Source organism: Ornithorhynchus anatinus, chromosome 18 (genome assembly GCF_004115215.2).
Source record: "Ornithorhynchus anatinus isolate Pmale09 chromosome 18, mOrnAna1.pri.v4, whole genome shotgun sequence".
In the NCBI taxonomy this organism is placed as follows: Eukaryota; Metazoa; Chordata; class Mammalia; order Monotremata; family Ornithorhynchidae; genus Ornithorhynchus; species Ornithorhynchus anatinus.
Genome location: NC_041745.1, coordinates 40,220,930 through 40,248,852, shown reverse-complemented (window position 1 = coordinate 40,248,852; position 27,923 = coordinate 40,220,930). Strand labels below are relative to the sequence as shown.

Below are 27,923 nucleotides of genomic sequence, written 5' to 3'. Positions count from 1 at the left end.
GCGACGACTGTACTGTAGTAGAGTTGAATCGCTTGGGACCCCCGAAAGATGGCTGTCCTCCGGCAGAGCACCCCCTCTCTGCCCAAGCACCAGCCGAGCCCCTGGAGAGAGAAAGCCCCCTGACCTGAAATGGGGCTCATGTTTTATCACCCGCACTTTGTGTGATCGCCACCCAGGCTGGGCAGGGTGGTGATGGCCACTTCCTTGAAGCAGCTTGGCTTAGCGGCCAGACCCCGGGCCTGGGAGTCAGAAGGGCCTGGGTTCTAATCCCAGCTCTGCCACTTGTCTGCTGGGTGACCTTGGGCAAGTCACCTCACTTCCCTGGGCCTCAGTGACCTCATCTGTAAAATGGGGATTAAGGTGGTGAGCCCCATTTAGGATAGGTACCGTGTCCAACCTGATTAACTTGTATGTACTGCTGGCACTTAGTACACTGCCTGACACGTAGTAAGCACTTAACAAATACCACTAAGTTATTATTAGTGTTCTACATCCATACAGCTTTCAGCATAGGTGAAGTGTGCACCTGTGTGTTACATATGCTTTGCATGACCGTATTTTTTTTTTCCTTTTTGTATGGCATTTGCTAAGCGCTTACTCTGTGCCAGGTGCTGTACTAAGCACTGGTGGAGATACAAGCTAATCAGATTGGCCACGGTCCCCGACCCACTTGGAGCTCACAGTCTTAATTCCCATTTTGCAGGTGAGGTAACTGAGGCATCGAGAAATGAAGTGACTTGCTCAAGGTCACACAGCAGACAGATGGCGGAGCGAGGATTAGAACCCAGGTCCTTCTGACTCCCGGGCCCGTGCTCTAGCCACTGGGCCACACTGCTTCTCTAATGAGTCTCTGGCTACGTAAAACTCAGGTTTGTCACTGTGCATGTCCAGTTGCTATGCTGAAGCCACAGGTCATCTAATAAGTGGTCGGCCTCACCCTCCACCTCCATCTGTATGGGGATCCTAGTCAATTCTCAGTTGGCGCCAGTAAATCTCTCTTGGTGGAAGTCCTCCCTCCTCTTTCCACACAATCCACTGTATTTACGGTTATCCTGGGGTAGTGATTCCTCTAAGAAATGGGGAGCCTCCCTCATCAGGGGCATCACAGTGTTAACCCTCTCCTCCCCCCAACAATTATTTTAGCTGCTCTGTCCTCTCTTCCATTACGCTAGAGGACGTTTGCAGAGGAGAGTAGTCCTGGGGATTTCTCAACTGAACGTTTCTTTCTCGCCGCTTAGAAATTGCTGTCATTTTTGTTTTTTAAGCTGCTTATTGATCCGTAATGAAAGCTAGAAAGGGAGAAGTGTCCTGGAGGATGGTTTTCTGTGGAGTGTGCACTGTGGGTCACAGTTAGCATGCTGTTGAGATCTAATGTTGAGGCTGGTAAAATATACAGCTGGGTGAAAGCCAAGTTGGGGAAAAAAAAAATCTTATCGGCAGATCCGCTGTATGTGCACAGAGGGTACATGTAAATGATCCGCTCCCCTTCTACCACCCATCCTCTCTCCGACTCACTCTCTCCCCTCTCCCCGTTCACAGGGCCACTTTTCGGTAGTAAGCATATGAGGTCATTTCTTGAGCACTTATTGGCTGTGTAAGGGTGGGTTGCAGGCCTGGGCAATTAAAAAATGCTAAATTTAAAAGTTCCCGCCTGCTGGAAGAGGCGCCTGGAACATGGAAGCAGGGACCTGGGAGAAGGAACTGTGTGGCTCTGGAGCAAGGGTTGGGGTGATGGTCAGGGTGTTCAGGGCCTCCCTCAGAAAACACTCAACACTCTGGGATTTGTAAGGCCTTCCACGGGATGACATTGCTTCACTGTATGTGACATAGTGACATTGCATGACACGGGGTGGGGGGGGGGCGGCTACTAATTTTTCCCTGCTTTGGGGCAGCAAGAAGTCTGGAGTCAGCCTGGCCCACTCCTTCCATTTGGACCCTTTTCTGATTCTCCCTCCCCCATTCATCTTTACCCACACTTTCCCCTCCACCCCTCAGGCACTTTGCTCTTTCCCTTAAGGGGCCTATTGAGTTGGCTGGTGCTGGGGCTTATCTAAGCAGTCAGTAATAATTTAATTATGGTACTTGTTAGGCACTTACTGTGTGCCAAGCACTGTTCTAAGTACTGGGGAAGATACAGAGGGGCGGAGGCCAGGCATGGAGACTCGTGGTCGCCCAGAGCAGTGACTAGAGTCGGACCTGGAGGGCCATGGGTGATTTTGTTGGGGCATTGGAGGGGACGTGCTGAATCAAGACTGTTTGAGGGGGTGGAACCAGGCCTGGAGCTTGGGAAGAGCACACCAGGGAACAGTGGCCAGCGACTACCCCATCCGTAAGCGAAATCACTTGCCAAATCACTAGGTTCACACTGGGCAAGTCCAGCCTCTTGGCCAAACCTGACTTAGGTCTTTATTGTGGCTACCATTTGTTGCAGTCATCTGTGATCAAAAGCATCAGTTGGCCCACTACAACCCAAGCATCGTCATCAACAGTGGTATTTATTGAGCACTTACTGTGTGCAGAGCACTGTACTAAGTGCTTGGGAGAGTACACTAGGACAGAGTTGGTAGACACGTTCTCTGCCCTCAGTGCGTTTACTGCCTAGAAGCAGACATTGATATAAATTAGTTTAAATAAAATAACTGATGTTGGAGTGGCTCATCTGGCCCCCAGCCTTGGCCCTCAATCAGTAAGCGGTCTTTTGTTGGAGAAAATGATATGGTCTAATCTATATAGATTTTTTTCAGTATTGATTTGCACGGTGTCAGTAAACTTGAGTGGTGGTTAAATCCACTTTGAGCCAGAGCTGTTTTGGCACTGTAAGAAAGGTGTTCAGCAAAATGGAAACCCTCTTATATGCACTCTTTTCCAAACCCGTTGTTAAAGAGCTGAACTGCTCATTGGCACCACCTTGGCTATATTTCTGAAGAATAGCACTTTGAGTAGGAATAGTGGCTTGACACAAACCCAAATAAACGTGTTATTTGGCTTGACATCGCTGTCCGTTAATGCTTCTGTACTTGCGGACGGTTCCTTTTTGTGAGAGGCATCCGAGGATTGGAATTTAAGGAGGCATTTGGTGGAGTGTAGTTGTGGAAAGAATGCAGCAGGAACACTGCTGAATGCGTAATTTTTTTGAGTGTACCCCCGAAGAGAAAACACCTAAGGAGTCTTTCCAATCTTGAGTGTAGTTAATACTCAATAAAATATACCCAGTTCTTCTATAGCTATGATCACGTTCTTGATTTGATCAGTCATACTGAATGCTTATTATGTGCAGAGTAGACTACTAACTCTTGAGAGAGTACAGTAAAACAGTTGGTAGACATGTTCCCATGTTCCCTCCCCAGAAGGCGTTTACAACTCCTAGGGGAAGACAAACATTAAAATCAATTCCAGATATGTACATAAGTGCTGTATGGGGCTGAGGGTGGGGTGATTATCGTGCTTAAAAGGTACAAATCCAAGTGCAAGGGCGACACAGAGGGAGAGGGAGTAGAAGAAGAAGAAGAGTAGAAGAAATGAGGGCTTAGTCGGGGAAGGCCTCAAAGAACATCTGATTAAGGAAGGTTTAACAAGGATTAACGAGGTTCTATCCAAAACTTGTAGTGAAGACGCAAGGAAGAACTGATTGTCCCTCACATGTATTTTTCATAACATTTGAGAGAAAATGCCCAGTTGCCTCCCTGAAGAAAATAGTCCTTTTCCAGAAATCACTCAGGAAAGAAAAAAGAATGAGGTGATGGCACGTAAAGTGTCTTCAGTGGATGATCGCTTCTCCCATACACTTTTTGGATATAGAGTTGTCCTTCATATTTGAAAAAGACACCAGTGACGGTGAAGTTCACCTGGAAATGTGTGGCTGAAGAGGCTAAAGGCAGATCCACAACTTTTGATCTAAAAGGCACCTAAAAGGTCCCTTTTTATGTTGTTCTGTGTCATATTTGTAGTGCCCGGACCTGTTTCCTCTTTGGCTTCCTGGATGTTTTGAATAGAACACTGTTCAGGAAGTGTCTGCTGTTTGAAGTGGAATTGTTACTCTGAGCTTTTTTCAGATTAAATTTAAAGAAATAATTCCTAAGAAGATCTATGCTAGGTGACCGATATTTTTGTCTTTTCCTTAGCCAAACCAGAAAGGAGGCCCCTAAATGTGTTTGTTTGGGTATGCCGAAGTTCTCTTTTTGTTCTGTTCCTTTTAAGTTAAAATTTCTAACTTTCTTTGTTATTATGAATACATTAATAAACAATATAGGCTAAATTCACTCAACCAGATCCCTTTTTTAAGGAATATTCAGTAGTGCCATTTGCGAGGCGGGGGGGGAGCAATGGAAAGGGATCAGCATTTCATTTCTTTTATCCTCTACCCTAACCAAAATATCATCAGTCAGTCATATTCATGGAGCTCTTACTGTAGGCAGAGCACTGTACTAAGCACCTGGGAGAGCACCTAATTTAGTAATTTTCTTTTCCGTGTCGAGCCAGAGGTCATCGAGCATTAGATCATTTAATCATGCTTTATGTTGCCCCAGATTCCTAGGAGCCATTTCTTTTTCATATTACATTGTTCTACCACAAACTAAAAATGGTCCCTAAATTTAGGAGATATTATCGGGAAGCTGGATGTGCGTTTGGAATGTAACTGTTGTGCATTTTTCTTTTCAGTCAGGAACTTCATTTTTTTTCTCTAAATGGTACATCCTATTCACTTGTCTAAATATAGCATGGGTAGAATTATATAATAAATGATTTAATGTTTTGCATTAAGCCTATTCAGAGCAATTGATGTTGTATAGCACATGGGGTGGAAAGACATTTTTTGTATCATGAGTCATGAACATATTCTGTCATCTTCGTATTTGTAAAAACATGGAAACTCATAACTTTTTTTTTCTTTTCTTCCTCTCCTCTCCCCATCCCACCCCCAGCCTTCTGTTGAGTCTTCAAGTCCAGGTAAATATCTATTATTATTTCATTGTCTTGCTACATATTTATCATTTGTACAACATTTAGGTGAGAAATAGTGATGAAAGAGTGATTTAAATTTTGCCTGGCTTCTACCCTTTTTAAGTCATATGAAGTTGAATGGAGACAGTAATAAAGGTTAGAGAAGAATGGAAATTTGAGGCTTTGAATACTCCTGAGCCTCTGGTTGAATGCTTGGGTAAAGAAATAGACTCTCCTATAAGTTTCAAAATATCTTTAAGACCTAGGAAGATCTTTTAGGGCAGAAGATGAGGTAATTTCTACAGTCTTGGGTTTTCCCCGAGAACATTTTTAAAGTTAGCTTTTGGTGACCTTTTGAACTTCGGGGGAAGAATTGAGAAGATAAAACCACCCTCAGATTTTCATGGCCTTTCATGTTTCCATATTGAGGGAGCTGTTAGGCCCAGATAGGGTGTAGTGAAATATCCATTCTGCAACATGAAGGTGCTGACGGGTTAATTAGCTGCAAGAAAGATATTGTGCACAAATAAGACCCTTCAGAAAGCATAATGGTCACGATAAATCACTTGTATGCGAAACAGAAACTCTAAAATGCTCAGGATCTATGAGGTGTCTGAAGTTGCATTTTTTTATTAATATAAAAATATTAGGAAAAAAGCATCATCGTTTAGCTTGTAAGATTACCGTAGCACAAATAACTGCTTAGGATAATTAAACATTATTACTCATTGGAACAGTTTGTTCATTTCCTGTAATTGCTTTTCAAAAAAGATTCCACTTATTCATTTCAACTAGTAAATCACTAAATCTTGAAGATAATTGTTTCCTCAAAAAAAGTGTCATTTTCATTTCATTTTCCTTGTAGATAGGGGAAATTTAGGGAATCTTGGTTCTGTTCCTCTGCCTTAACCATGAACGGCTCTTATCTCTTGACCACCATCTTTCTCTCACCTTTCCTATCTCAAGGCCTCCAGAAATCAGAGATTTTTGAGTTTGTAAGTCCCAGAAATCACTCCATGGGTGATTTTTAATTTTTATTATTATTATTTTGTAAATTCAGTCTCCCTCTACTGAAATTGTTGTATGGTGTCAGGACCTGTACCTCGTTCTAATTCTACTTACCTAGCTTCACCCTGAGCAAGATATTCAGCATCAGTATTGACCTCCCTCAAAGAGGTATTGTGAACACAAAAGGAGGTTAGAATCCTAAACCTGTAAACACACTGTGGGCAGGGAGCGCGCATCTGTTTATTGTTATATTTTACTCTCCGAAGTACTTAGTAAAGTGCTTTGCACACAGTAAACACTCAATAAATACAACTGAATGAATGAATAAACCGGTCTTTAGTGTATCCGTGAACTAATATACTTTCTCACTTCGGCCCAGGCCTCAGCTTCGGGGTTAAGAAAGAAATGCTTAAAAGCCACAAACAGTGCACTGTGCATTTAGTTTCAGGCTTCAGACATGGTAGTTGACCTGGGATATCACTGCTTAAAACAATTAACATCTCCAAGTTCTTGCCTAGAGGAGTACACTATAAAAGAGCCTTTTATAAAGCTAATTAGCACCACACAACTTTCTTTACTTTCTCCTTTTCCTACACTTTCTTCCTCCTTCGCTGTCTCTCATGCCCTTTTTCTCTTCCCCGTCCTCCCTTGAGAACAGAGATTCTTTTAATAAAAGGGCAGTTTTGTTTTCCTTTACCTTCCAAAGGAAGGACTTGATCTCAGGTAGAAAACTCTACACCGTGGTTAACCAAAGCCTCGGTTAACTGAATGGTTCTTACAGTGCCGAAGAACTTCAGAGAAAACACATAATAGTGGGGGGAGGAGGAGGGGAGAGGAGGCTTGAAGACAGGATCCCCATTCCCCCACTCTGATTGAAAGATGATCGGAGAGAGACGGAGAACAGGGACCCGTGGTAGCAAACACTTAAGCCCAGTTCTCACAAATGTGCACTGAAAAGCTTGTGAAATGAGACCTGCATCCCCAGAGATGCAAGTATCCATCTTAACTTTGGAAATCTCAAGAACTAGCCCCCTGCTTCCCGTGGACTCAGTGACTCATAACATGGCTTCACATTATACAAATTTATTCTGCATGTGAATAAACCCAGTGAGGGCATGGAGGGGCAGGGGCCTACATAATAGCTTCCAGCCACCTCAAGAAAACTTGTTCTGGGGTGCTTCATTTCCTCAGCACCGTCTCCAAGCCTACCCCTCCCAGGCCATCACCCCACCACCTGAGCAGAGAGGCAGGGGGATGGCGGACGATGACATGGAAGTAGGGCGGGGCCCAAATTGGTGGCAGATACTTGGAGAATAATGACTTCCTGGAAAACCAGGAAGCTAGAGTAATTGTGAGACTAAAGTGCTTATCGTGTGCCAAGTTCAATAGATATAGAATAATCAGATTGGGCCCAGCCCAAGAGAAGGGAGAATGTATTTAATCCTTATTTTATAGGGGAGGAAACTCAGGTGCAGAGAAGTCAAGAGACTTGCCCAAGCCCACACAGCAGGCAAGTAGCAGAACGGGGATTAGAACTCAGGTCCCCTGGCTCCCATTAAGCCAGACAGCTTCTCCCTGCTAGCTCACATTGCTTCTTGAGGAGCAGCGTGGCTCAGTGGAAAGAGCACGCGATTTGGAGTCAGAGGTCATGAGTTCGAATCCCAGCTCTGCCACTTGTCAGCTGTGTGACTGTGGGCAAGTCACTTAACTTCTCTGTGCCTCAGTTACCTCATCTGTAAAATGGGGATTAAGACTGTGAGCCCCACGTGGGACAACCTGATTCCTCTGTATCTACCCCAGCACTTAGAACAGTGCTTGGCACATAGTAAGCGCTTAACAAATACCAACTTATTATTATAAAATCACCACTCTCGGCCCCCATGCCAAAATGTGATGTGCCAGTAACTGTTGGAGCCTTGGGTTTTTGTATTAGCATTATTTTCATGGTATTTAAATGCTTACTATGTGATAGGCACTAGGTTAGGTACAAGCTAATCAGGTTGGACACCATCCAGATCCCACAGGGGACTCGGAGTGTTAATCCCCATTTTACAGATGAGGTAATTGAGGCACAGAGAAGGGAAATTACTTCACACAGGTCACACAGAAGACAAGTGGCGGAACTGGGATTAGAACCCAGGTTCTTCTGACTCCCTTCTGACTCTGTACTTTCACAAGTGCTTGATACAGTGCTGAGCACACCGGAAGTGCTCAGTGAATGCTATTGATTGATGGAGATTGATTTGATTGACCAAATTCTCTTAAAATATTATTTACTAGGCGGTTCAGCAACATCAGACGACCATGAATTTGACCCATCAGCTGACATGCTGGTTCATGACTTTGATGATGAACGGACATTAGAAGAGGAGGAAATGATGGAAGGAGAAACAAATTTCAGTTCTGAAATAGAGGATCTTGCAAGGGTAAATAATAACCTTAAGATTGAGTTTTGCTTTGGGAAACAGTTTCTACTTCACCAATATGCTTTGATGTATTGTGTGCATGTAACTTTCAATTAATTGCATTCCTTCAACTTTCCTTTCAAGTGACTCCCCCTCTTTGCCCGCAGCTGCCTTGGGCTGCCTCTTTCACGTTTGACTCTGCTATTTTGGAGTACTGGAACACTGATCACTGAAAAAAAATCCCTAGATGACAGCCCAGGTCAGAGGTGGAGTTGCGTAGAGGAAGTAGGCAGGACTTAAAAGTCAGTGGCAGAGAATGCAGGGAAAGTGCCATCATTGGGAGGAAATGAAGGGGCACAGCTTCCCCCCCGCCCTCCCAAGTTTTTTCTCAATGGTATTTGTGAAATGCTTACTGTTTCAGACACTGTACTAAGCGCTGGGGTACATTCAAGCAAATCAGGTTGGACACAGCCCCTGTCCCTCATGGGGCTCACAGTCTTAATTCCCATTTTTCAGATGAGGCGACTGAGGCCCAGAGAAGTGAAGTGACTTGCCCAGGGTCACACAGGCAAGTGGCAGAGCCGGGATTAAAACCCAAGTCCTTCCGACTCCCAAGCCCGTGGTCTCTCCACTAGGCCGTGCTACTTCTCCTTACTTCCATGACCCATCTTCAGGTCCAACTACTTTCACTCCTAGGTTTTTGGGGTTCCCTTCTGGGTGAATGATTTGAACAGATTCAGTCCAGTAAAGCCGGGAGGGCTTCAACTGGGTAGGCACATGCTAACAATGCCAGATGGCAAATCTAAACTTGGACGATCAAGTGTAATCACTCCTTGTTTGATTTCTGGCACTGTCGTGATCCTCCCTTTTTGTTTGGAGTGGGAGTTTCTATCTCTTCGTCCATTGATTTCAAAAATTTGAACACAGAAATGATGCAGAGAAATATTTTTGCACCATTCATTTCTAAATTCCTTTTTAAAGAATTGGAATGGAAAGTACAACTGTTTGCCATGTTGAGTTGAATTTGAAGGCATATTTTTCGTCATCAAATTGAAATACCTGCTTTTGCTTGAAATGGGCTGTTTGGTAAGTGATGCCAAACTGCCACTGAGTATTTAATAAGGAGCAACAAAATGTGTTTTAAGTATGCTGTATTTGCCTCATTGTCTTGCTTTTGTTGCATCAATCCATTATTCATTTATGCAGATCCTATAAGATGACTTAAAACTAGCAATAAGGATAGAAGGACTTGGCTAAATACTTAGTATGTGTCAAATGTTGCCCTAAGCACTAGAGTTAATAGTGTAAGCAGGTCAGAAGCAGACCCTGCCCCACAGTCCACATTTTTACAGATAGGGAAATGGAGACACAGAGAAGGTAAGCAACTTGCCCAAGGTCTCCCAGCAGGCAAGTGGCAGAACCAGGATTAGAAACTTGGTTCCACCAGGCCACACTGTTCAAGAAGCAGAAGGCAAGAGAGCATTTGAGATTGGATCTTCTTTGCCCGCTTCCCTTTGATTCTTGTCCTCCCCCTGTGCAAGTCCATCTCCATGCAGAAACTACCCCACCTCGCTGCCTTAATAAAATAATAATTGTATCATTTAAGTGCTTACTATGCGTCAAGCACTGTTGTGAGCGCTGGGGAAGATAGAGGCTCATCAGGTCAGGCTAGGTCCATGTCCCACAATCTCAGTAGGAAGAACAGTTTCTCACCTTTCGGCTACTTTTCCGACATTGGTCCGTTTCAGTGACATCCTCTCTTCCTCCTCCGGCTCACAGGGCAATCTCTGCTTTAGAGAATATAACCATATTTACTTGTGTAATTGTCTCCACCATTTAATTCTCTCCTCCCCCCCAAAAATATTTTGAAGTCATAGAAGATCGTTTTCATAGGCAGCGATAGCAGCCCGTGCCAGAATAGAAAGAAAAGAAGGGTCAGAATGTGCTAGTGTGATATCTATAGCTTCATCGGGGAGTTCCTTCTTTGAAATGTGCGCATGTGCTCAAGAAAAGTTGTCGTTACATGGTAATCAAGCAGTATCGTGGGTAGAAATAGGAGAAGGTAAGGGAAATTTAAAATACTCCGGGTACAGAAGAAGTTGGAGACAGCGTCTCAGGTGCTCTCTTACCTTTCTCTTCCTTCTCTCCTCTTTCTTTTTCCCCTCATTTTACTCCCCTTATTGCTGTTATTTTTATATGACCCAGAGAAATAGACCTTCCCCTGTTTTGGGGTAGCAAGGATTGAGCAATCCGTGGTATTTATTGATCACTTTGTGCAGAGTGCTGTATTAAGAACTTGGGAGAAAGTGAACCATTATGTGAGTAAATGTGGCCTGTTGTACCAAAAAAGTATCTTTAATTTCCTCAAAAATAAGGGTGGCACAGTTTTGTAGCAGAGGCAATTATGCTGGTGAATAATATTCATTAAAGAATTCCAAAAAATTGGGGGAAAGCTTTTAGGTGATGAGGCTTGAATAAGTGTACCGAAAGACCATAGTTGTGAACAATTCATTTTAACTAAACATTATTTTAACACTATATAAATATAAGTTTGCTCCGTTTATATTTACATGTATGAATTCATAATTTTAGATATACTCGTTAAAAAAATTGTAGCACTGGAGTTTAAAATAGCTGATGCCTAAAGAATCAAGGCTAAAATAAGGTCAGACACAGTCTGTGTCCCACATCGGGCTCTCAGTCTAAGTAGGAGGGAGGACAGGTGTTGAAATCCCATGAGGAGTTACAGATGAGGAAACTGAGGCACAGAGAAGTTGTCACTTGCCTAAAGTGACACACCAGACAAGTGGCGGAGATGGGGTTAGAACCCAGGTCCTCTGACTCCCAGGAACGGTTAAGTTGCTTTCCAAATGACCATGGGAGGCATTCTAGATCTATAATTTTGTTTTTATTTGAAGTACAATGTACAAATCCAGTTTGAACATGTTTTCATGGCTCTTTTAAATGAAGGTGTTCATTCTAAATACCAGGCCCCCAGAATGGAGTACTGATTCATCAGGCAAGTTACTCAGCTTTTCTGGTTTCCTAATAATAAAGTAGGCCACGTTGCCTCACAGGATTTTGTAACTATTCATGAATATGCTTGCAGAATCTCTTTTAAATTCCTTAAATGAAAGATAGTACAGAAAAACAAATTATTATTAGTTTGAGTCACATCAGTATTTGCTCTGGTTCAAAATGTTAATTCGTCATATACTTCAGCAAAGATGAATAATTAGTTTGTAGCCCAGCACTCAGCAACTATTTCTTTTGCAAGTGCTTGTTTTCTGCTTTAACCTGAAATTTTCTTTTAAACCGATTTTAAAGTGTTGTTAGCGTTTTGCACTTTGTGGTAGAGAGACCACTACACTGGCTCAAACAACACCAGCTTTGTGGACGTAATCGAGGTTGGAAGAGATGCCGGTGTTAAGAAGTGACCTGTGGGTTTGAAAAGTCACGTGGGCTAGTGGATAGAGCATGGGCCTGGGAGAGTGCTGTGCACACAGTTAGCACTTAATAACTACAGTTGAATGAATGCCTTTTAATCCTGGCTCCACCACATCTGCTGTGCAACCTTGGGCAAGTCTGTCTCTGAGCCCCAGTTCCTTCATCTGTAAAATAAGGATTAAAACTGTGAGTCCCATGAGAGACGGGTACTGTTTCAAACCTAATTAACTTGTACCCACCCCAGTGCATAGTACAGTGCCTGCTACATAATAAGCACTTAACAAATATCGTAAAAAAAAAAAGTCCAAGGGCATGGAAATGGTGACAGAGAGCCTCAGAACATCTGTAGGGCCCTGGCCCAAATAATAGTAATGATAGTATGTGCCAGACACTGTGGTGGACGCAAGTACATCAGATTGGGCACTGCCCGTGTCCCATTGTACAGATGAGGTAACTGAGGCCCAGAGAAGTGAAGTGACTTCTCCAGGGTCACACAGTAGACAAGTGGCAGAGTGGGGATTAGAACCCATGACCTTCTGACTCCCAGGCCTGGACTCTGTCCACTCTGCCATGCTGCTTCCCCTTGGCAAAGAGTGAACTTGGAGACCAGGGTTAGCACTACGGAAGGATGATCATCTTCCCTGCCTCCTTATGATCCCTAAGCACGGACAGATGATGCCTGCCTGCAATCCTCTATTAAGAGCAGTTGAAAACAGTAAATAGATTAAAGCTACGTAACGAAGACTTTCCCACCTATTTGTGAGTTGTTGTTTTTGCTCTGAGAAAGGTAATACCCTGTCCATGTTTAATTCTCAACGATGACCGAGAACAAATCCTTGCTCAACTCATATACGGAGAGGCCTGCAAAATTGGTAGAGAAGGCCGTGAACTCAAGGTCGTGTGATATTCAATATTTGGTTATGAGCGATTAGAACTATTTGACAAATTAATCCACAAAGGAGCAGCAAGGCCTAGTGAAAAGACCATGGTGGGCCTGAGAGTTGGGACCTGGGTTCTAATCCCAGTGCTTCCATTTGTCTGCTGTGAGACCTTGGGCAAGTCACTATATTTCCTCTGTGCCTCGGTTTTCTCATCTGTAAAATGGGGGCTCAATTTCTGTTCTCTCTCCAATTTAGACTGTGATCCACATGCGGCACAGGGACAGTGTCTGATCTGATTAACTTTTATCTATCCCAGCATTTAGAACAGTGCTTAACACCTAAGTGCCTCACAGAAACAACAGCAATAATAGTAATGATGATAATATCAGTAGCAACAACAACACAGATGGTTTGATCCTAAAAAGGCTATGCAGCATATCTGTAGTTTGCAAGAAGTCTCAGGCTTGATTTGTAGTAATTTCTGTGGAGTTAATAAAGCTGGCTGTTCTCTGAATTTCTGCATCTGTTTTTGGCAAGTGATGATAAGCAGTGTGGCCTAGTGGGGAAGAGCACGGGTCCGGGAGCCAGAGGACCTGGGTTCTAATCCCAGCTCTGCCACTTGTCGGCTGTGTGACCACGGGCGAGCCCTTCAATTTCTGTGCCTTAGTTTCCCTCATCTGCAAAATAGGGATTCAATGACTGTGCTTCCTCCTACTTAGAATGTAAGCCCCGTAGGACCTGTACAGTGCTTGGCACATAGTAAGCGCTTAACAAATAACCAAAATTATCATCATTATTATAAGATGTGAAATATTTGCTCAAAATTAGATTATTTTTTGGTTTGGGGTATTTTACAGGAAGGAGATATGCCAATTCATGAGCTTCTTAGCCTTTATGGCTATGATAATTCTGTCCCACTACCTGAGGAAGATGAGGAGGAGGAAGAAGAGGAAGAGGAAGGTGATGATGAAGAAGATGATGTGGATAACGATGACAATAGTGGATGTAGTGCAGAAAACAAAGTAAGGAACAACTCATTTAAAAAAAATCTTAAGCCATTCATTTTCTACTTGTTCACTGTTGACTTTTGCTCTTTTCTGCTGGAATTAACGTTAAGAGCCATATTGTTTTGAGTGCAGAATTTTTATAGCAATAATTTTAACTAAATGGGTGTAATACTCTGAGGAAAATATTTTCCAGACTAGACCTGCTTGAAAAGCATCCTTGAAGTTGTAAAGATAGGCTCTAGGCGATATTTGTTTTTAGCAAGGCTAGGATATGACAATAAATAAATGAAATGTGTGCCGTTTCTACTCTGCAGTTTTTTATGGATTTTGTGATTCAAAGAATTTAAATTGTTTTGCACTGAAAAGCAGTAGTTTGTGCAATTCATTTTGTACAAAAGCTTTTCAGTAACTCTTATGTTGTAATGTGGAGGTGAGATTCAAGGGATATTTTACTATTTCATTAACATTTATGGTCTAAATTTGAAAATTATATGATCTAGGGCCTCAAGCTAGTCTGCCTTTTTATGATTTTTTTGTGGCTGATAAAATCACCATATGAATTGGGCAGGGTAAAAAGAAGAATGAAAATGAATTAATTTCTTCATTCTTAGTGGTATTGGAGAGTTTTCTTGAAAAATATCACCATAGCAAAATTGAGTGGTTAATGCAGTGGATAGGAAGTAGATGATGTAAATTTTCTTCAGGTTGATTTAACTGATCTACTTTAGGGGGAAGTGATCTTGAGAGGGCAAATATTATGTTCAAATGCTCAAAATCCCACAGAATTGGTAAGAGAGTCTGAACTAGAATTCCTGGTGCTGTACCATGAAAAACAATAATTTCTGGAGTCCTTTTCAAGGAATTCAGTATTTTGCCTATACTGAAGGTAACTCAAGCTCATGCCCATCTGGGATTTTCCATTAGGCAGGCTATGTTAGCCAGTTTCTTTTTTTATTTTTTTTGGATGATATTTGTTAAGCGCTTACTGTCAGGCACTGTACTAAGCACTGGGGTAGATACCAGATCACCAGGTTGGACACAGTCCGTGTCCCACATAGGACTCACAGCCTTAATCCCCATGAGTTAACTGAGGCCCAGGGAAGTGAAGTGACTTGCCAGAGGTCACACAGCAGACAAGTGGTGGATCCGGGATTAGAATTCAGGTCCCCCTGACTCCCAGACTTATGCTCCATCCACCAGGCTATGCTGCTGCTTCTCAACATACTAATGTACATCATATCTTTGTGTCCTTGTACCTAGCACAACTCAGAGGTGGCTTGGTCGAGATCAGCGAGCTTGTAGGCTCCAAATTCTCCAAGATATATTCTCATCTATGTCTATGTATAACAATAATAATAATAATAAAGATGGTATATGTTGAGCGCTTACTATGTTTCAAGCACTGTTCTAGGCGATGGGAAGGTACAAGCTAATCAGGTTGGACACAGTCCATGTCCCACGTGAGGCGCACAGTCTTAATCCCCATTTTGCAGATGTAACTGAGGCCCAGTGAAGTGAATTGCCCAAGGTCACATAGCAGATAAGTGACATTGTCAGAATTAGAACCCAGGCCCTTCTGACTCCCAAGCCCGTGCTCTATCCGCTAGGCCATGCTACTTCAGAGTACAGTTAGAGGCTCTGCTGATGGCCACCACAGGGGGACGTCGAAAGAGATCGTTATCCTCTTCTCTGGGACTAAACCTGGTAGAGGCGAAGGGCCCTGGGCCAGGGACGGGCATTCAAGCCTCCTCTCTCGTCCACTGGGGAGGAAGAGAGCCCTAGGTTGGGTCCTTCGAGGTTACAGAAGAGAGAATGAAAATGTTGGAAGATTGATGGCAGAGCACTTTGGAGGGAAATAAGAGTGGGAGGGTAGGAGGGACAACTAAAGAGAGAGGCAAAAGTTAACACCAGTCTATTTTGGGGATGTATTTGACAGCTGCTTAAGGGAATAAAGTTATTGGCAAGAGGTTTTAAAATTTAATAAACTATCATTGGTGCTCATATTTGTTTCAGTACTCAAGGATGAGGTTCCCCTTTTATTCACACATCAGATTACATGAACTGTCTCTTCAGAATTATTAGAAAACTTGCTCAGATGGTTCCTGTCTTTTATGAAGCAATCTACATGCATATTAACAGGAGCGTTTGTACTTTTTTAACCTTGACTTACATTATTGGATTTCCTTGCTTCACCATGTCTTCTGTTTTCTTCTGCTTTAGGGTTTTGGGTTTTTTGGTTTTTTTTCAGTTTTCAGTGTCAGATTTCCTCTACTTGGCTTCAAACTCATTGAAGGCAGAGAACGTACCTACCGACTCTGTTCTATTTCACTCTCCCAAACGCTTAATACAGTGCTCTTCACACAGTCCTCTATAAATACGATTAGCTTTTTATTTTGGCCATTTCTGCAAACTTAATGTTAGTAAGATTTGTAGTAAGTACTGTAGGTTCATTCAGTCACCTGAAATGTTCCCTGTTGCAGCTAAAATAAAATATTTAGTTCCTTTTTGGTTTGGTTGTACTTTAGGAGGAGACCACAAAGGACTCTTCGGGCCAAGAGGATGAAACTCAGTCCTCCAATGATGACCCAGTTCAATCTGTTGCTTCACAAGATGCCCAGGAGATAATCCGTCCACGCCGATGTAAATATTTTGATACAAGTATGTGTTGTGCAGGTCTAAGCTCCGTCGTTTTAACAATTACCAATTTCGTATTAGTAAGTGGTGTTCCTTTGTTATCTCTTCTACTTTCCTAAAATCTGCCCAACTTGACAAGTATTCAGTGCTGCAAGGTTTTTGGCACTACACTGTTTTGGAGTTAGACTAAGTAATAGAGAAGTACTGTCCTTACTCATGGGAGCTTACAGACAGTATCGGCTAAGTCTATGCAAGGCTACATCCTCATGTAAGCAAAATGTCCATTAAGTGAGAAAGGAAGTCTGGTGGGTTTTGTGTTGTTTGTTTTTGAGGGAATTCTTTTTTTCTGGAAAGTTTTGTTTCAAGGCCTAACTCAACTTCTAAGTTTGTTAGGTTTGCCCAGATAAAGTGCCAAGCTAACATTAGTGGGACTTGTCCCATGCAGACAAGACCAGCATTCTCGGTCCTATTTGCCACCAGTCCCGTCTTCTGAGCACGCCACAGGTTCCCCGAGACCAGTAAATCCATGTGGTTGATTGACAGAATTTTGTGCAGCACTCCTATTTTCATTCTGTAGAGCAAGGGGTGGGATGTTTAAGGCAGCCCTCCCTCTGTGTCCACGTAGCCTATCAGAAGTGAAGGGTGGCCAGGAACAGCATGGGGGAGAGAGCATTTCTGTTGATTTTTTTTGCCTTGGGGAGTTTTAGGGGGGCGGGGTTCGTTGGTGTGTGTGGCTTTTTGTTGGGGTTTTTTTCTTTGGTTTTGAGAGGGGCTTGATCATTCATTTGGTTGGGTTGGGTTTGTTAGACAGTGACATGCAAGTGCTCAAAATGAAAGAGGGATCACTCTAAGGAAGCTTTAGATTAGGCCAGACAAGTGGATTTGAAAGGTAGGGAATGCCGTGAAGGTACTTACAACGTAGACGGCGGGAACAGAATAAATGATCATCGTACTTATTAATGCACTGTGTATTCTAGACAGTGAAATAGAAGAAGAATCTGAAGAAGACGAAGATTACATTCCATCGGAGGACTGGAAAAAGGTAAATTTGGTTGGTGTTTTTGTCTTGACTCTGGATTCTAAAACTCAGCAAATAGAACTTTTTCACCTCCACAAGAAGACTTTTAGTATGAATTACTAAAATAATAACATTTGTATTTCTCTTAGTATGTACTAAATGCCTACAAAGTCCAGAGCACTGAACCGAGTGCTGGGGAAAAATAACCAAATGAGATGCAGACCTAGTCCCTCCTGGGACTCACAATCTAAGAATACGGAGGAGAGGGGTTTGATAGACAAGATAAAAGATTGGGATAATATAAATACAAACAAATCCCATAAAAGAGAAAGCTTCTCTTTAGAGGGGGTTGGTATGTTCAGAAGGGTAAATGGATACTCAGCGTGTAATTGGTCCGTGAGTGCTAAATTGGTAGTCAGGGGATATGACTCAAGTAAGCAGTTGACACTATAGCTCAGCATTGGAGGAAGATAATTATTGCTATTGGGTGGACTGTTGCGAGGATGCAACCTAGTGAAAGGGAGTCCAGTAAGTCACTTCTTCAGGAGTGTAGCAATAATATAAGTGTGAGGTAAGAAAGCAGAAAGTAGATCTAGGCTTGTAAGAGGAGAGGGAAACGGGTGACTCCAAGAAATAGCCCTGAGGAATAATGGGCGAAATGTAGCTTGAATGAGTACAATAATAATAGTAATAATTTTACTATTTGATAAGCTATGAGCCAAGCACTGTACTCGCTGCTGGAGTAGATATAAAGTGATCAGGTCACACACGCTCCATGTCCAACGTGGGGCTCACAGTCCAAGAAGGGAGAACAGGGGTTTAATCCCCATTTTGCAGGTGAGGAAATTGAGGTCCAGGGAAGTTGTGACTTGCCTGAGGTCAAGAGCAGGTCCCCGACCCATACATTTAGGGTGTGGAAAATCAAGGGAGGCAGAAAAGGAGTGTTCGGAGAAGCACGAGGATTGGGGTGTGGGGCCTCGGAAACCAAGGCCCGAATTTGAGACAGATTGACGATGTTTAAAGTGGCAGAGGGGTCCAGAGAGATGAAAATGGATCAAAGACCGTCGGACTGTAGAAGGGAACCCTATATACCCACATTGCCCCCTCCTCTTCCTCACATCTTCCCACAGTAAAGCTGCAGGTTGGATAATTAGCATTTAAGATGCAGGTCCGGGTTGGGTGTGGGTATGTTCTGCTGAGGTAAACTATGGCAGAAACTGCGGCAGCCATCCTGAGACCGTCAGTCCCCTTCCTTTTTCGCCCCTTATTTCTTTCTCTTTCCAGTCCGTCCCAGTACTCTTGTCTCAGTCTTTTCCTACCCTAGACTTCCTTGAACAAGGAACAGTTCGGGGCCAGGTATAGCCCAATACTTATACTTAGTTACCAGGGCAGTTGCTTCGCCCCAGACCTGTAATATGTGTATTTTATCCTGTTCATGTTTGTGGGCCAGGGAAGTAAATTTTCTCGGAAGGCACGGGTACTACTATATCTGCACCTGTGCTCAACCTGGACCTTCAAAAAAAAATGTATTTACCTGGTCTGGTTCTGATCTTTGTTTTGCTCTAAGCTGTCTGGACCTTCTTTGAAGGACCAAGCAAAATAAATATCAGAACGAGGCCTAGAGAGGTGTGTGCCAGTGGAGCAGTTATGACAATGTGTGCTTCCTGTTTCTCCCCCAGGTGTTGTGTGATGGCCAGAGGGAGAAGAGGTCCCTGGTACTATATAAACCGCCTCCCATTCCCCCTCACCCCCACCCCCAACCCCACCTCACCAAACTTGCCTACACACCCCATTCCAGCAGAAAAATGTGTGTGTTTGCGTGTCTCTCCCTCTCTCTCAAGAAAAAGTATGGTTGGGAAGCGTATAGAAAAAGTAACCCAAGAAATCAGTAGGTTCAAGAACAGTTTAGGTAAAATTGTGGACCAGAGTCTTTAGTGGGTGGTTTTGAGAAAAGTTGGGGATGTTAGAAGGACTGAGAGAGGGTTTAGATAAATTCATTGCAGATGAATCGAAAACTTTGCTCGATTGTTTTAAATTCCTCAGGCATCAAGTCTAATATCTCTCGTGTATTTTCCCAGATGCTTAGTACAAGTCTTGTCCTCACACGTGCTCAATAAGTACTACTGCTAGGTTGATTGACTCACTGAGGCAGGAGCATCTATGTGTGGAGGTTGGAGGGGTAGAAATGTAGCATGCCTGAGGTAACTGTAACCTGGGGGCAGGGATATTGGACAGGGTCAGCCCTTTTCTCCTGTACCTCCCTCGATTGAGGGTGGCCTGCACGGAGGACGGTTCCACGGTGGGGTAGAGGGAGAAGCCAAGACCGCTCCTCACATTTAGTTTGAATATATTCCAACAGACAGGTTCTCGGTCCCAAAGTCTTTGTGGCTAGACTGAGGCTCCACCAGGGAGGGAAATCACCTCGCTTCTTCCAAGCATCTTGTGATGACAGTGTTGGAGAGAGAATGCTGTACAGCACCTTTTGTGTGTCATGTTCTCATTTCATCTCCTCCCAGAGGCTTTCCCCGATTAAGCCCTCTTTTCCCCGGCTCCCTCTCCCTCTTTTTCCCAGCTCCCTCTCCCTTCCCGGTCATCTGTGTACTTGGATCTGTCACCTTTGGACATTTGATATTCGCCCCACCCCCAACCTCGCGGCACTTACGAATAAATAATTCATAATATATAATTTAAAGATATATGTATAATATGCACATGTACATTAATGTCGCCCCCCTCTATACTGTAAGCTCGTTTTGTGCAGGGAACGTGTCTTCTAATTCTGTTGTACTCTCCCCAGTGCTTAGAGCAGTGCTCTGAACCAAGTAAGCGCTCAGTAAATACCATCGATTGATTGACCCGTATTAAAATGAATTAGAGGCAGGGAAAGCAGTTGGGTAAAGGTTATGTACATAAGTGCTTTCTGGGTGGGGCAAGTACGAAAAGTGCAGAAGGGTATAGACTAAAGAGCATCAGTGGCACAGTAGGGAGGGAAAATAGGGTGTGGGTGAATGAGTTAAAATGCTTCTAGGGGGCTATGTGGTTTGAATAGGGCTTTAAAGGTGAGATAAGTGGTGCTCTGTTGGATATGGAAGGGGAGGGTTTTTCAGGAAGGAGGGTGGGAGGTTGACAGAGAGATAAGTGAGGCACAGGGAGTAGGTGGGTGTTAGAGGAGTGATAATGCAGGCTGGGTATTGGGAGAGGAACAAGGATAGGTTGGGAGAGGGAGCTGATCGAACTCCCTCTAGACTGTAAGCTTGTGGTGGGCAGGCAATGTGTCTACCAACTCCGCTCTATTGTACTCTCCCAGGTGCTTAATATACAGTATTCTGTGCACATTAAGTGCTCAATAAATGCCACTGATCGATTGATTAGCGCCTTAAAGCTATTGCACCTTGGGACATTTGGTACAACTCAGGCCTGATCTAAATGTTTTGCCGGCCTATATATTTCTTTACCTTTGTTAATAGTAATAATAACTTTGGTTATTGTTAAGCGCTTAACTATGTGCCAGGCACTATACTGTGCCAAGCACAGGTACTGCCGAGCACTGGCGAGAATACAAGCAGATTGGGTTGGACACAGTCCCTGTCCTATGTGGGGCTCACAGTCTCAGTCCCCGTTTTACAGACGAGGTAACTGAGGCCCAGTGAAGTGACTTGCCCAAGGTCACTCAGCAGACAAGTGGAGGAGCCGGGATTAGAATCCATGACCTTCTGACTCCCGGGCCCATGCTCTATCCACTACGCCATGCTGCTTCTCAGCAACAAATATTTAACTGTTTTTCTTTAATTCTGAAAGAACTTTACATAAAGATGTAATATTTAATTTGGTGTTTTTTCCATCCTTTTCATCTTAGAAATAAAATTGAGATTATGGTTTTTCCCTCTAGAATCTTGGGTTTTGGGTAGTTCTTTGCAGGCTATAAGCTCCTTCAGGGTAGAAATCATGCCTACAAACCGTATTGTACCCTCCCAACATTCAGTACAGTGCATGGCAAAAAGTAGCACTCAGTACATACCGTTGATGGATGTACTCAGTTCTTTAATTTTAGGGTGGTCTCGCAAAATGCATTGGGGAAATCTCACAGTAATATTCAGACTTATAGTAATACTAATTACGGTATTGAGTGCTTACTATGTGCCAAGCACTGTGCATAGCACTGAGGTGGATAGAAGCTAATCAGGGTTGGACACAGTCCTTGTCTCACGTGGGGCTCCCAGTCTAGGTGACCTTGCCCACTTGTGTTCAGCCTGTTTCTTCCTTCCAGTTGACACTGGGCTGTTTCCAAAAGGGCTTGCATTGCTGGATAAGTGTTTCCTAATTTTCTAACAATGTACTAGTCAAAATGCAGAAAGAAGGCAGGCTTAATAGCAGAACTTGAGTGTGGAATATTTTCTCTGGAAAGTCTGAGGAGAAAAAATGAACCGTTTGACTTTCTAATTTGGTGGTTTATAATTGATTGCACTTGTGATGTCTTATGAGAAGCAGCACGGCCTAGTGGAAAGAGCTCGGGCTGGGGAGTCAGAAGAGTTGGGTTTTAATCCCGGCCCTGCCACACGTCTGCTCTGAGACCTTGGGCAAGTCATTTAACTTCTCTGTGCCTCATTTCCCACGTCGGCAAGATGGGGATTCAATTCTCCCGCCTACTCGGACTGTGAGCCCCATGTGGAACCTGGTGATCTTATGTTTTCCTCAGTGCTTAGAACGGTGGTTGGCACATAGTAAGCACTTCCTAAGTATTTTTACTATTATTATCTCTTCCCAGAAATCACCTTTTAATCAATTTTTATCCCTTAGCTAATTTCCCTTTCACCCCATATTTTCATCCAATCACTTCCAAGTACTTAACTATCAACTCACAGATCTAAGGTAAGTGTTACGTTAGCATTGTCCGTATTCTATAGCATGGGGACCTTGAAACAAGGGGAACTTAGGGAATTTATTCAAGTCATATAGCTTACTTGAGCAAAGAATTATGACCAAACCCTGAAGAAATTTGCTTAAACTCTATTCTGGGTCTTGCTAACATTTCATTTTTTTAAATAGGAAATTATGGTGGGTTCCATGTTTCAAGCTGAAATTCCAGTTGGCGTCTGTAAATACAAGGAGAATGAAAAAGGTGAGTTTTAAACCTGTGCGGCATAGTTGAGGGTCATGTTTCTGCAAAGGTATTGGAAGATTTTTTTCTTATGTGAATCAGATGGGAATAGGATAATGTTAGATATATTATTTGAAGTTTTAATAGTCTCTTAATTTAGTGGTTATTTGACTTATAAAATATAACTGAACTATCCCAAAAGGAAGGGGTCGTTCATTGTTTTCAACTCTCGCTGGGGAAATCAAAAAGCGGATGAGAGTGCATTTCAATAAAGTTTTTAAATCTCCTTCCTAAACCGTATTTTCTCTTTCTCTTCTTGGTGGCTATATTTAGTTTTCTAATTTAGATTCAGAATAGATTATTTTATTTCAGTAAAAGCAGTCGGAAAGAATTCTTCTGCCAAGGGAAAATCTCCTTTTAGAGAAATAGAAACTAGAAAAGTAAATGTCCCTGAAGGTATCTGAAGTATTTTAGAGTCACTATTTTTAGTAACTTCGTATTAGGATCTGATTGAATTGCTAGAAGCCTCACAGAGATTATTTTACAACATGAAAATGTTGCTTGTCGTGTTGACGAAAATCTAATATTCTAGTATAACCTTGGAGAGGGTGGATGGCGTAATTATTTTCGTCATTTTATCAAGAGGCCTTGTATTGGAAAGGAGAGGATCATGTCATAGGGCCTACTTGGCAAAGCGTAAAATGCCCATGTGTTTAGGATGAGGAATTTCGGTGCAGTCAGTTTTCCTAGAATGCCGGGCCTGCATTCAAGGGAAACTTGCACTGTGGTGTTGACCCTGTCCGTTGACCCCATGCTCGACCTCCGACCATTTTGTCGATCCCCACAAGCAGTCGTTGTAGGAAGACTAATTCTGACAGCATTGCTTAGTATCTAAAATAAATAAGGAAAATGCTACACCGTGGAAGAACTGACCACTTTTATTTTAACACGAAAAGCAGCAATGCAGTGGCTTTCCTCTCTCTCCTTTACTGCACACACCTCCACCATCACTTTCATCCTACTTTTTGCATATGATCAGCTTTCTGGAACCAAGCACTTTTCATCTCTCATCTTGAGTACTGCATCAGCTCCCTGCTGACCTCCCTGCCTCCTATCCCTTTCCCCCCTCCAGTTCATATCTCACTCTGCTGCACAAATTATGTATCCAAAAAAAAAAAACCATTCTGTCCACATCTTCCCTCTCCAGGAACCTCTAGTGGTTGCCCATCTGCCTCAGACAGGAACTCCTTACCTTCGACTTTAAAGCCCCCAATCACCTCTCCCCCCTTCTACCTTCTGCCTCGCTTATTTCCTACGTCAGGAGAAGCAGCATGGCCTAGGGGAAAGAACCATGGATCTGGGAGGCAGGGCACCTGAGTTCTGATCCTGGTTCCACCACGTACCTGGTGTGTGACCTTGGGCAAGTCACTTCACAGCTCTGCCTCAGTTCCCTCATCTGTAAAATGGGGAGTCAGTACCTGATCACTCTCCCATTTAGACTGTGAGCTCTCTCTGGGGCCTTATTATCATATATCTACCTCAGGGCTTCTCCAGTGCTTATCACAGAGTAAGTGCTGAACAAATGCCATAATTGCACACTTCACTCCTAACGCCATGCACTGTACCTCGATTTCATCTAGCTTGCCGCTGACCCCTAATGCACATCAGCCCTCCACCTTCATACATGTCAGACCACCACTCTCCCCACCTTGAAAGCTGTATTAAAATCACATTACCCTTATTACCCCTACTCCCTCTCCCTTCTGCATCTCTCGTACGCATGGAGCTGAACCCTTTGAGCACTTGATGTTAAGACCACCCCCCCACGCTCAGCCCCACAGGATTTAAATACATATCCATCATTTATTTTAATATGTCGCCGCCTCTAGACTGTAGGCAGGGAACATGTCTCCCAACTCTGATGTACTCAGTATTGAACTAAGCACTTAGTTCAGTGCTCTGCACAAATAAATACTCAGTAAATGCCATCGATTGATGTGGGAGGGATTATTTGTTGTTGAAAAGACAGAGTAATTTTCGGCATCCTTCCCCCAGCCCTCCTCCCAAAAAATTCAGATATCCTGTGATTTGAAATCCTGTAATGAATAAATCAGTTTGCACTTTTTTTAGAGCTGGGAAGATGCAAAATCTATATTTTTCTTCTTTTCCCCTACCAGATCTCTAACACAGAGTTGATGATTATTAAAGTTAAAATTCTATTGGAATTTATCCTTATCTATGCATCTTAGTTTTTAGTTTGTCAATGCAGTAAATAGTTATAGATCTGACTTTGCTGTATCAGATACTAGATGAATCTGTCACAAAATTGCTGAATCTCTCAAGTGTCTAGAAGAATTAGTTTTCTGTTATCTGTTTCAGTGGGCAATGGTTATCTATTTCAGTGGGCAACTTTAAAGGATTTTTACTAGTTCAGTGGAAAATCATAGACTTTTCAAATTCCAGTGCAATATTCTGCAAGAAAGAAGACCCGAATATTTCTAATGTACAGAAATTAGTTTTCCATTTCTAATATGGAATATTCATAAAATTGAATCATGTCAGGCCTTACTCATTATTCAAATGGTAGCCATAGCAAAGGCTGTGCCTAATCAGTGTTTCACTGCAAAGTATTTGACTTATTGTAAGCCCTTAAGAGATGCTAAATAATTATGTCTTAGATTTCTTTCCTTTAGAATTTGGGAATAGGAGGGAGACGTAGCGGTGATTTTAGTAAAATGTTTTGGTCAAACGAAAAATCACTGCTTCTCCAGAAGTGACGAACGACGTCAAATAAATTATCAAGTCCCAGGAGCGCTAGAGCAGGACTTCTTAAAATTGGGCTGCCAAGATGGTCCCCTTCTTGAGGTGCTTCTGTTACTGTTTTGAGAAGAGAGTTGTTGTTGTCAGTGTCCTGCTGCTCTCTGGGAAAGTGGCTGAAAAAGCCTTTTCTAAGATTGAAAACTTCCCAAACTATTTTTTACATAAAGTAAAACACTCTTCTAAGAAGGGAATATATTTTGAATAGTAAGAAACAATCAAAGAAGGGAAGATAATAGTGCTTTGATGCCATGGAAGGTGGGTTTTTTTGTTTTATTCACTTTTGGCCATTTCAGCAACAAGTGGTTTGGTGAACTAATATTCTATGCTTGTAGAGGTGATGTATACATTGTGGACATCTAATTTTCATTGATACCATCTGAGAAATCTGCAGTTTGTTAGCACTGTGTAAAACACTGACTTGGTGAAAGCATTGCTTCTCTAAAATAGATGAGTATGGAAGTAAATACTAAAAGTATTCCTGTAGTTCATCATTGAAAATAAGCACATCATTTTGTATTTGTATAAAATTGCAACACTAATAAGGGTTAAAGGTGTTTGACCTTAACCCAGAGTCAAATTGCTATTTTGATAAATCAAGGGTAATCATTTGGGCCTAAGTAGAGAGAAGAGTGCAATTATACTCAGATTTTATCATGAGTTTAGTTTTAAATCATATTTTAAATTCCAGGTAACTTCCAACTGCACTTGTGGCTAGTCTTCTGTGAGAAATACAAGAGTTTTTACTTTTTAAAAAATGAAGTGAAAGTAATGAAACTGATTTTTTTCTTACAAAATTTACATTTTATTTACACTTTAATCCACAGGATGTCCATTTCTGCTGTGTGTAGCAGTGTGGACTTACACGGCATTTCTACTGTGATAAAGACAATTTTCTGCATTTTTAGAGCATGGTACTTAAATTTAATGGGGTGGAAGAAATCAGTCTGACAACTTAACCAATAGCAATTTTATGAACTTATTTAACAAAAGAAATATTTTGCACACAAAAAAATGATCCTCTGGTGCAATATTTAAAGATTAGGAAATGGAAATATTATTGCCTACGTTGGCCTTAGGGGGTCACCTAACCAACAGAGGGATTAGGGCTCGGGGGGATGCTACCCAAAAATAGGTTTCTCTGTCAGCTCTCTTTGGTCCAGTGCAAAAGAACAGAAAGGCTAGAATGAATCAGGCCAGGGGTCCATCCTGTCCATATCGTAGCCAGAGTAATCATCTTGGTGGTTGTGGAAGGACCGTCTAATCTCCATTCCACTTTGGCTGGTCCACGTTTTGGCCTTGCACTCAGGGTGTGAAACGAGAGGATTCGGGTGAGTGCTCTTCCTCTAGGCTGGTCCACGTTTTGGCCTTGCACTCAGGGTGTGAAACGAGAGGATTCGGGTGAGTGCTCTTCCTCTAAACTCTGAACTCATTGTGGGCAGAGAATGTGTCTGTTTACTTTTGTATTGTACTCTCCTAAATGCTTAGCACAACGCAGTGCACAAAGTAAGCACTCAGTAGATGTGATTGACTGGTCCCAGATCTGTAGCTTAAGTCGCACTAATGGTCAACAGAAAACATAGAGCAGAAGGGTACTTGCCACCCGTAACCCCTCTTGAGGTTTCCATAGCAACAGTTTTTCCCCCACATGACTGTTCATAGCAAAGTATTTTTCTTCTTTTCCTGCTAAGACTCTTATCAGAGATTTCTCCGATTGGCTTTCTTTATGTTGCAGCCTTACGCATCTTGCCGCCATGCAGAACTTTTGTCTAAATAAAGCCACCAATTGGAAAATAAGTAGCATGGTTTTTTACGTCCAAAAGTCTGGAAGCTTCTCTCCTGTCCCCGGAAAATCACACATAACTCTCTTCTGTTGCAATCAAGTGTGCATGCCTATTATTTTTAAGATTGCTTTTGTAATTCATTTTCTAATTCCTTACTCTTCAAAATTACTTTAATGGGAATGAAATGGTTTCTAAAAAAAGGGTGTCATAGGTGAATAATGCTTTCAGAAAAATATGTCAATCAGAATTTAGGATTAAATGCTATTAGATTTTGGTTTCTGGACCCTGGTTTGTTTCATTTTTATGGGTTCTTTAGATTTCTTTTGTGGTGATACATACGTTTTAAACTCCTAGGATGAACGTCACCAGTATTACTTACAATTAGTATCCTTTCATTAATCTTAAGAGTCCTCATCATGCTTCCCAAAATGAATCTGTCTTTTAAACGTACTTTTGAAATTCCATGTTTCAGTAATGGAATTGCTTGTCCATATTTGATTCTCTGTGGTATGTTAAATGTATTTTGTCATGTTGAGATGTAAATGTCAGAAAAACATAATTGGGGTATTATTTCTTAGGATCATTAAGATAGTATGGATGATCTCTTCCAGTCTTCCTCACCCATTTCTTGGCTTCTTTTTGGGGGGAAAATGGGGCACTAGACTGTAAACTCATTGCGGGCAGGGAACACATCTACCCACTATGTTGCGTTGTACTCTCCTGAGCTCTCAGTACAGTGCTATGCATACAGTAAGCACTCAATAAATAGGGTTGATTGAATTACCATCCACTTTAGCCATCTCTAATCCTTTGACTTCAATGTTTCAGATTAGCATTCTGGTGAAGACTTAACCCACCCTGCACATAATGCACTGTGTGGGTC

General features: G+C 42.5%; 1 protein-coding gene across 9 annotated transcripts in view; it reads left to right on the top strand.

Annotated features, from left to right (window-relative positions):
• Positions 1 to 27,923, top strand: part of MIER1 (MIER1 transcriptional regulator) — a 63,697-nt gene that overhangs the window by 20,341 nt on the left and 15,433 nt on the right. For 4 of the 9 annotated variants that reach the window (XR_003766016.1, XM_039914685.1, XM_029082965.2 and 1 more), the window contains exons 2-8: positions 4,923 to 4,947; positions 8,230 to 8,375; positions 13,540 to 13,704; positions 16,215 to 16,347; positions 17,301 to 17,365; positions 19,021 to 19,056; positions 22,388 to 22,460. Coding sequence is in view for 8 of the 9 variants with exons in the window: in XM_039914685.1 (XP_039770619.1) it covers positions 4,923 to 4,947; positions 8,230 to 8,375; positions 13,540 to 13,704; positions 16,215 to 16,347; positions 17,301 to 17,365; positions 19,021 to 19,056; positions 22,388 to 22,460 (643 nt within the window). In the remaining variant the exon portion in view is untranslated. Of the gene's footprint in view, positions 1 to 799; positions 870 to 4,922; positions 4,948 to 8,229; positions 8,376 to 13,539; positions 13,705 to 16,214; positions 16,348 to 17,300; positions 17,366 to 19,020; positions 19,057 to 22,387; positions 22,461 to 27,923 lie in introns of those variants that run through there. The other 5 variants (XM_029082964.2, XM_029082960.1, XM_029082966.1 and 2 more) reach the window with 5 other exon arrangements.